Source organism: Sinocyclocheilus grahami, unplaced genomic scaffold, assembly GCF_001515645.1.
Source record: "Sinocyclocheilus grahami isolate Dianchi unplaced genomic scaffold, SAMN03320097.WGS_v1.1 scaffold667.1, whole genome shotgun sequence".
NCBI classification, from domain to species: Eukaryota; Metazoa; Chordata; class Actinopteri; order Cypriniformes; family Cyprinidae; genus Sinocyclocheilus; species Sinocyclocheilus grahami.
The window spans coordinates 219,570-230,377 of record NW_015505846.1 but is presented as its reverse complement, the minus strand read 5'-3'; the positions used below and the strand labels follow the sequence as shown (position 1 = coordinate 230,377).

The following is a 10,808-nucleotide window of genomic DNA, read 5'->3' as shown; positions in this document are numbered from 1 at the left end:
TAAAAAGAAAAACAAACTGCTGGATCTAGTAGTGGCGTCTTGATTCTGTCACGGAATGCCAGGAGAGACGAGGTAAGATCCAAGTGCAGTTTTATTAACATATAACTAAACAGAACAGAACAAAAACGTGGCAAAAGGTAATCCAAAACATAGGGACCAGAGAACACGAAGTAACTAGACAACAAGAACTCAGAAGACAATATAATCAAGACGCAATGACAAACAGAGTGAGCATGGTATATATAGCTGGGATAATGAGTAAATGATAAACAGGTGCTACTGATCAGAACAGAATTAACGAGCAGGGGACTATGGGAAATGGAGTTTAACACATACAACATAGAAACAGGAAGAGCGCCCTCAAGTGGCCAGTCCAGGGCACCACAACCAAACACTGTGACAGACATGCTTGCAGTGCCTTTGGTTTGTATGTGTTTGCTAGATGTGTTATTCATTCAGCACTCGGTGTAACTGCTGTTCATTTCCATTAGATGGATTTACTTGCTTGATAGTAAAGTCATTATATAGAAATGATGTCAAAAATTCATCATGCACACCAAGACAAATGCACAAAAATTACAGCCTGTATTTAAGTAATATCACGAGTGCTATTCAAGAGCTGTGATCATAATTAGACCAATTTGATATTGCTTTCAAGTTTAACAAACAAGAATATAGAGCAACTTACATTTTTTTGATAAAATTATGCCAGTTTAATCCGTCTGTTTGTATAGTCCAAAGTGCACCACGCAGTAGGATCCTGAATGAAACAATGTGTTTGAACGAATCACTTGAATGAACAATTCATTGACTCAGTCACTTGTCTCGTTCCTAAAGGAATTGGTGCTTTTGAATTAATCATTTGTGTGAACAATTCAGTTACTTGTTTCCTGGATGAATCTGTGATTTTGAATAAATCAGCTGAGTGAATAATTCAGTGACTCACTCATAAAAAAACAATGTGTTTGGTTCCAGAATGATTTAGTGTTTATAGTGAATCGATTGAATGAATCAATCAATCACTCACTCATAAACACAATCAACGTTCCTGAATCAATCCGCGTTTTTAAACGAATCAGTTGAGTCAATTGTACAATTATAACTCCCTTAGAAAGACATCACTTGTCGCCACCTATTGGAACAAAAGAGTAATTGAAAATCCCAATTTATTTGCATTTCTTCAACAGAACACATATACACATATTCTTAGAATACTTTAGTCTTGCTGGGAATGCTAGCATAAACATCTTGAACTAGTGTCACGGGATATTATACCACACCTTCAAGGAGTAAAGCTTCCAGCTCTGATAAAACGCAGGAAATCTCTGGGGAATCAGAAGGCTGAAAACACTTTCCTAAAAATCAATGGGCTTTAAGATTGGTGATTGGAAATAGTCGGTCTCATCACATCATCCATAGGACTAGAAATCCATGTGCTTTTTGCACAGTTGTATATTATGGTGTTTTAGTCTTGGATAAAAGTGCTGTCAAAATGGCAGCCCAACAATAAAGTTTAGCTTTATGAACAATTCACAGTTGTTGTTTAGTAGTTGCTCTGCTCGGTCACAGATGTTCTGATTCAATCAGTATTTTCCCTCTATGCCAAGTTTGCCAATATCTTGCTTAGACTGTCATGAGACTGTTACAGCTTTAAAACGAGAGGACATTAATAACTAATTCATGTTTCTAAGCATATATCAAAGTGCCAACTGCCAGACAACTTTAGCTGATAACTGGCAGTTCTCAAACTGTGTCTAATCAGCAATTATAACTGTGATCACTTCAAAGTTAGATGTCTTTTACATGAAGTGCTTCCATTAGTTTGAAAATAAAGATGACCATACTTTGTAGTGCACTTTCAAGACGTTATACATCTGATATGTTAGATTTATAAGTGGCAGTCGAATGTATATAATGATGTGCTTTTGAAAGCAATATCCAGTCTTGCAGAGGGATTAACCTTTTAGTATAAGGTCTCTCTGAAGGCTACATAAAGTATAACAGAAAGAAATCTTAATGTACAGCCACATTCACACACACAAAATGTACCTTGCCAAACCTCCATTTGTGTCCACAGACATGATGGCCTTCGGCCTCAGCAATCCTACAAAGCAACAGAAGAGAGGCACAGAGATGAGGTCAGGAGGGTTAACTTCACTCACAATGTCATGATAATGCATGTTTGCTCTGATTGACAAGCCAGCACGGCTCAAAGACCGTTTTCACACGTAACCTTATCTCCTCCTGTTGCCCCCCATGCAGTCCACTCTCACCACCATAAGATGCTTACAGCAACAAAAGAATGGCATAAAACAATGCTAGAGTTCAAACACTGCCAATCTCAAATATGACATCCATGAAAATCAATGTCAATGCAACAATTTATGTATGAAGGATTTCATATAAGTTTGTCTACCACTGCTGTTTCCACAGGCGTTCTTTTTGTTCCTTAAATCATAAGGTGGCTTAGTTATTGTTAGCCCCAGTCATTATGGTGTTTTTTATTTTATAGCCACATGTCAATTTAAGTAACTTTTACCATTCAAGCTTTCACACGGCTCAATTAGCAGCAATGAGGATGGCAGAGGGCCAGAGGGCATCATTACTAATACACTCATAACACATCAGTACACATATCTTTAATGTCCATTTGGAGCCCAGAAAACCTGCGGGTCAGGAAACCTACGAATGGACCAGATTATTATAACTCTGTTATTATGATAATTGGGAGCTTTTTAATTGTTTTAACAAATGAAATAAATTACATTGGTGACATTAATTTAATGTACCAGGGACACGGCATTAAGGCATTAACATAAGCGGTCCCTCTCTCCAAAATTAGCATTTCAAACACATAATACTTTTTATTATCATGTGAATCTCTCAAAGGACTGTCTGTAATATGAAATTGCTCAAACATTACAAAACAAATGCATAGAGGGGGGTTTGATGACATTTTATACCCAGTGACCCAAAAGAGCACTTCAACAGAAAAACACACAAAACAAAGATGTTTTTTGGCTTAATAAATTGTATGGGGGAAAATGGATGGTGATTAACAGCAGGAACAAGCTTCAGAATGTTTTTCACAGTATTAATAATTCATCATGCATCATTTTGTTTTGAAGTTACTGAATACATACCATACAGTTCAGACTCCAAGTGTTTTATCCCGATGGATTCATTCAATTTTAAAGATAAGTAAGCAAAAATGTAATATATTGAAATCTATGTAAAATTGGCCCAAATTAAACTGTTACCCTGAAATTATAGGGAAAAAATTATGTGTCACAAGGGGAATTATTGTGCAACAGCTGATTCTGTAATGAGAAATGTGGATGGTCTACGAGAGCGAACCTTTGCACACCTGTCAGCATCGCCCAGGGCAACGATACACACAAAACGTAGTGAACATGCAGGGTGGAATCATTGCCAACAACACCTGCCGCTATTGAGCCATTGACAGGAGAGAAAACAAAAGGAGAATCCCAGTCAGGTAAGCAATGTCTCCAGTAGACTCCTTGACCTGTGTGATAGGAAGCAACTACACTGAGCTGCCCATGACTCTGACACTGGCCCATCTTCTTGCCAAAAATCAAACTTCTGAGTTAATACACAAGGACAGAGTAGATTCCTAAGAGCAAGGAAATTTTATTTATTTGGTGTTCAGCAAAACGAGATACCTATAGTGACAGTATCCATCATTCATCTAGGAATTTATTAGATTGTGAACCCACATAACAAGTCATCACAGAGTTTCTAATTCAATTCAACATCTCAATTATTGCACAAATATAGTGTCTAAATGTCACTGTGGCAGAATTCCTCATATGCTTTAAGTAAGGTGAAGCACATAAAACTGAAGCCCAAACAGACTGGAAATGAAATGAGTGTACAAATGAGTATGTTAGACAGTCTCTCTCTTTCTATATAACTTAGATATGTTAATTAATGTTAATTAATATTAATGTTTTAGTGTGGCTGTGTTCATTTCTGAGGTGTATTTGAATAGAAACGATCACTTCAAGTTAATAAGGTGAATAAAAATATGAGGACATGTATGTCAGCACATATAGGGTGGTTCAAGCAATTTCTCAATTATCTTTATCTTTACAAAATAATGTGTTTTATTGAAAAAGCGTATGGCAAGGAAATATAGAGTGCTTAAACCAAGCCATTATTCCACAAATGTTGAGATGTGCTCATATAGCTCAGGGTTACCCAAGTGAGAAAATGTCTATTCACAATTCCCTATACATCCATTCTGTTATCAAAGTCTTACTGAAGCGAGACGTAAGGGTGAAAAACAAAAATCTCATCAAGACACACTATATTCTTAAATCACATTGTTTGGCAATATAGGTACTTATTACAAGGATGACAACAACTGTCTTTAAACCTTTTATAATGAATTGGAGTGAATGTAAGTGGTACTACAACAGCTGGTCCATCAAGTTAATAAATTAATTTACAGAAGATGCTAAAATGTTACAGAAGTTGTTTCTTTTTTCTTCTTCTTTTTTTATTGAAAGTAAACATAGAAGACAGTAGTAAAACAAATGTGTTACACCAAAACCAGAGAAAAACATATGGACAAACATACAATGTGTTATGCAGCAATACTCCCAAGCCTTCTAATACATGTGAGAAGAAAAAGTTTGTATAAACAAATAATAATAATAACAGTAGTAGTAGTGGTAATAATAATAATAATAGTAATAATAATAATAATAATAATAATAATAATATATTATGCAGATCCAGTATGTATGTATACATTGCTATTATTGAAGATAATAAAAAGAGGAGAGAGAAACATTTTTCCCAATTTGAATATATGTTAAATTCAAATTATAGCAACTAATCCCCCCCCCCCTTTTTTCTTTTCTTTTGTTACCATTGCTGTCACTCCGCCGTCTTGAGAATATAGCTTATAAAAAAAAAATAATAATAATAATAAAAATTGTACTGCACTGACCTCATACGTCATCCGCCCGGAACTGCTTCCAGTGTACAACAGTGAGCGCAAGCTACATTAAAGTGATTATTACGTTTTGAATATGGATATTTTTCCTACAAAAATCCATCGATTCGCTACAGAAGGCCTTTGTTCACCCCCCGGAGCCGTGTGAGACACTTTTATGGATGGGCGTATTTTAATTAAGTGCTTTTGGACTGATGCATGCAACACCCGCTGAGTGGCCTTAAACAGCTTGAAAGATCAAAGACCATTTTTAATATAACTCCGACTGGATTCGTCTGAAAGAAGAAATTCATATACACCTAGGATGACTTGAGGGTGAGTACTTTATGGGCTAATTTTCATTTTTGGGTGAACTAACCCTTTAAGTGCTCCTCAGTCAAGCAGTCTGACAATCCATTATGTTTTATAGCACATCTGGAGTATTTGGTCCTATTTTGGTCCTCTTACTGAGCTCAAATGATCAAGAGTCTCATTGACAGCAGGAAATGCAGCCCTTTTTTTGGTTTTAAATATATGGGTGTTTCCATAAAACCTTCCATTGAGTAAATTATTCTGCTCTATTACAGAAGACTAAAAGCAATTTCAATAAATGGAATAATCTACCAGTCTCACATATCGGTTGAATAACCCTCACTGAAATGAGTTCACTGCCCACATCTGGTGCTTTTGCTGGGAATTTAAAAAAATTGTTCGATAGAGAGATAGGGAATGGGTTGAAAGGATAAGAAACCAAGGGTTGACATTAAAAACATCTTGTCTGCAAAATGTAAACAAATTTAGAGTTGTCTTATGCAAAACTACTTAAGATTTTAATTGAATAAACTGTTGTTTCTGTTGTCTTCAGTATAAAACAATTAAAAAATACCACTTAATATTACGGTTTTTCATTCTAAATGTAATTCAGATTATTAAATTGCAATATAATAATTCATTATTCATCTTAACTTGCTCATGTACATTCCACATACAGGCTGAAAATATCAGAAAGGTTTTGTATTAATCACAATAACTATTATCTGAATGCCACTGATTGTGTGAACAATGCTATGTGCAATTTATCATATAGCTCATTAGAATAAATCTCAATCTGCATCCTATAAGGATGAATGATTGCTTGTGTATGGCAACATATTAAACCAATGAAATATACACTAAATTGGTAAAAGCTACATTTCTCTTGTTACACAATCTAAAGGATGAGCTCTTTGACTTCTTGATGTTGGTGAGCTGTTAAATATGATTTACAATATAGTGGACTGTTATTTTCCAACTATAAGCTACCAATTTCCAATAAACAGCCTTTTAAAGAATGTTTACAATCATGAAAGTGAATATGAAACAATTTGGGATCACATTTCTGGTCTCTTTTGAGTGACAAGTCCCTTGTGCATAAAGACCTTCAGAATAATACCAACGTGATGAACTGGTGATAAATGCCATCATGTTCTATTACAGTTCCTTGCACATAACAGCTTCATCTACTACTAAATATTCAATAAACTTTTCCCATTTTCTTCTTTTAAAAAAAAAATGATGATACATCTGTTCATTAGCAAATACCGTGTTTGCCATATGCACTCAGGAAATGACATGAATCCAACTTCATCCCCTCAAGATTCTTAAGGTGTCTTTCACAGGCCAGGAAGCAATCAGAATCTCCACTGAAAGCTGATCATGTCATACACGAAGACCTTCAAGATCATTCTCATCACAAGATGCACAGGCTCCCAACAGCTTGCAATATGCCTCCCTGTAAGAAAACGTAATGCAATAGTTGAAAAGTAACATCCTGTGGCATGATTCGAATTTTAGAATGCGGCTCTCAACTTCAAGAGTGTTACCAAGATGTTAGCACAGTTTATACACGGGGATGTTGCATATACAGTATCTTTGCCACACAGAAAAATAGGTACAGACCTGGTATAGGAACAAAAACTTTAAGAATGATTGTCTCAAATTACAGTATAATGCAATAGTGACCCTGTAATGTTAAAAGTCATCGCATATTCATATGAGAGGGAATGCTGAATAAATGGGGTTCAATTTTCAATTTCAGATGAATACAAAGTTTTGGAACACCCAGGGCTCATCAGTCCTTGGCGGTCTCAATTCTCTCACCTAGAGATTACTCTGCACAAACCAAAAATGAAAATTAATTTACATAATTGGCATAAAACAAATATTAAGTGATGCTGTCTCCCAAGGATATGCTGGAACTCTTGAATCTCCCACTTGCCTTTTTTTATCTCTGAACTGCAGACACAAAATGAAAACCCACAGCGATGCAACACTGCATTGAAATAAAACGGGGTTCTCACAGGATTTAAGTTTTAAATGAGGCTCTTAATGATGAACAGAGACACTCTCGTAGACCTGTGACATGGATGATTTATTCATCAAATTAAGAAGAATCGACTGAAATTCAGTGTTATTGGTTGAAAAATGGCTGAGACTAAATTTTACCTCTCCTTTTCAAGAAGAGCACTGTAAAAATTGGACATGCCTCTGACTATTTTACATTTATTATCATCACCATCATCATTTCATGAATTGAATGCCATTATTCATTCATTCTAAATCATTTGGTTTTCAGTTTCCATGCTATGTTTTAGAGATGGAAATGAAGTGCAAAGGTGTTTGCAGAAGATTTTAACACTGTAAGGATTTGCATTGAAAGAGAATTGTAGGGTTCCACATCCAACATCTGAACATCAATTTGCATACAAGAGCTTTGAATATATATGAAAGCTATTGTGAATCTGCATTGTAAATATTAATATGACGGCTTCAACCAGACTGTTACACCAACACCACATTTTAAAGTACGTTTTAAGGGTCAGATCAGGTCAAATCTGCCTGTTGTTGCTTTTTATAGCATTGGAAAATGAAGTAGACATAAATAATACTTTTAAAAACTGATGCAGGGTTAGACACCCCCTAAGCATTTTTGAGGTAAAATGATTTTTTACTTTGTAAGCTCTGTTCATTTTCTCAGGTACAGTACATGAATCGAGGTAAATACAATCCAATCGGCATTCTCTGTATAGGTTTTATTTCACAGCAACATTTTATTTCACAACAACACTTTGACAAGCACCCTTTGATGCTTTGTGAATAAAAATGTATGAAATACATAAAAATATAGCATGTTGGGAAAATGGCTCGTACTGTAATTGCTTCTTACTACACTGCACTGTGGAATAGGTTTCTCGATACTGATTGCTTGCTTTCATGTCTCTCGTATCACATCACTGACTCGCGCTCTCACATTTCATACAAACACAACTACCGCCATCTTTCATTTCACTATCAACTGTAGAGAAAATGACCTCATCTTCACATTTTTATTTGGCGATTAGCTGTGTAATAACCAGGATAACCTAGAGTTAGATGGTCATAGTTGCAAATTGAACCCTGTTATACATACAGGCAGGGTTTAAATTGGGCCGGGGCCGTCCAGGACATAGACAAAAACTAATTTCAGGGAGGTAGTACCACCCCCAACAGCAGCATCCCCCAATTTACCCACCCCAAAACCTCCCAAGGTTGACACGTTTGATTAAGTAAACTAAATAGAACATTTTTGAGCACATATTTGAATAATTTACAGTACACACATACATACATTCGTTACTTTAGTATTATGTTTTCTGTCTCAAATGGCTAAAATAAATGGTAATGCAACTCTTATGCATGCAGTTCATTTACAAACTTTCCGTGTTTTGTGATGTGGCTTGCTTTGCAGATTTTAGCATTTTACTAGATGGCTCAAAGTCATAGCAGTCTGTGTCAATGACTTTATTAATTCTGCATGAAATAAGAGATAACTGTTTGTTTTCATTAATAATCATTGCTCTATGATAACTTTGTCTAGTGCTCTTATGGATGTTTTTAGCATGACTTTGTAAAAATGTTAGGACTACTGAATAAAATAGTATAGACTTCTTCATGGCTAGTGTTTGCATATTTCATTTCATTCTGTAACCTACTTGTTCTACAGATCTGTGTACTTGTCACGAATCCGGTCCATGAACTTCCGTCTGCTCGCCACCAGAGGTCACTCTTCCACTACTATGGACTCTTGCACCACACCACTGTTGCACTTCACCCGGACTACAGTTCCCATCATCCACTGCACTGATTGCACACAGCTATAATCAATCACACATTCCCTATATAACACGCACTCTGATCCCTTCCCACTGCCGAGTATTGTATAGCGTATATCACTCACCTAGCGATAGTTACTCTACGGAGCCCGTTAGTTTTCATAGCCTTACCTTAGTCTTGCCTTGTCTGTTTTCTCGTATTCTGATCTTTGCCTGTGTACCTCGGATCCCCCCTCTCGTCTTGCCCTATTCAGATACTGTTTGCCCCTGCCTGGACCTTTGCATTGTACTTGGATTTACCCCTCTAGTCTCGCCCTGTTAATTCTGTTCGCCGATCGTAGACCCACGCTAGCCCTAGGAATATTCTTGTGTCTTGCCCTCTATATACCTGTTGCCATTATCTGACCCTTGCCTGTCTGCGCCCGCGCCCTCGAGTTTCATTCACTCCGCCAGTGTCTCACAGCGATCGTTTTCATACCAGGGACGCTAAACATTCTTGCAAACTGTCTAAACTGAATTACATGCAGACACTCATATGGTCATCGCATAGCTGGCTACGGTTATGATTATATATCACTACGTGTGTCTCTCTCTCGCTTAAGTGGCGCTCTTTTCTCTTGGTACTCTCCTTTGCCTCCACGATTTCCGGGACATTGTATCTAATTTGCGGGCGTCAGGGAGCCACTATTAATATGCGGGAGACTCCCGGAGCTTCCGGGACAGGTGGGATGTCTGAGTAACATGATTTACAAAAAATATAAACACCAAAACGCAAGTATTATTCTGATTTTATTACATTTAGACTAAGTGACGAATAGTGGATATAGGTGTACCCAGCAAACACAGAACGTTCCCTTAACGTTAGTTTTTGGTTCCCATTTGGTTATTTTTTTGGGAACCAAATACTAACGTTAGGGGAACGTTCTTTTTACGTTATATTTTTTGCAACCATAAAATAACGTTCCCAGAACGTTGCAGGGTGGTTATTTTTAAAATAACCCAAAAATAACTTATAGAGAACGTTTCCTAATGGTTATTTTTAGGTAATTTTTTTGCAACCATAAAATAACGTTCCCAGAATGTTGCAAGGTGGTTATTTTTAAAATAACCTAAAAATAACTTATAGAGAACGTTACCTAATGGTTATTTTTAGGTTATTTTTTGCAACCATAAAATAACGTTCCCAGAACGTTGCAAGGTGGTTATTTTTAAAATAACCTAAAAATAACTTATAGAGAACGTTACCTAATGGTTATTTTTAGGTTATTTTTTGCAACCATAAAATAACGTTCCCAGAACGTTGCAAGGTGGTTATTTTTAAAATAACCTAAAAATAGCTTATAGAGAACGTTCCTGTAACACAGTTTGTAGATCGGGAAGAAGGAGGCGGGAACCGGCCAACATTTAAAGACTTTAATAAAATAAACAAACGCAAAATGAAAATAAAGCGGCAGCCCCTCGCGGACGACTGCCGCACACAAAACACAAAATAAAATCCAGGCCTGGTCCTCTCTCGTCCAACACTGTCGTCACTCCTCCTTTTATCCTTCCGGAGCTCCTCCGTGGGACTCGAGAACGGTGAGTGGCGCAGGTGTCACGCATTAGCATTTACTCCACCAGCCTCGCTCCGTTCCCACGGCTCTCGGCCCCGACCCTCTCGTCACAGTTCCCTAATGGTTTTTTTAAAACCATAAAATAACGTTCCCAGAACGTTG

At 36.8% G+C, this 10,808-nt stretch overlaps 1 protein-coding gene across 1 annotated transcript in view; it reads left to right on the top strand.

Annotated features, from left to right (window-relative positions):
• Positions 1–2,281, top strand: part of LOC107558927 (fibroin heavy chain-like) — a 6,262-nt gene extending 3,981 nt beyond the window's left edge. The window contains exons 7-8 of the mRNA XM_016242629.1: positions 2,078–2,138; positions 2,263–2,281. Coding sequence (XP_016098115.1) covers positions 2,078–2,138; positions 2,263–2,281 — 80 coding nt within the window. The remainder of the gene's footprint in view (positions 1–2,077; positions 2,139–2,262) is intronic.
• Positions 2,282–10,808: the final 8,527 nt, after the last annotated feature.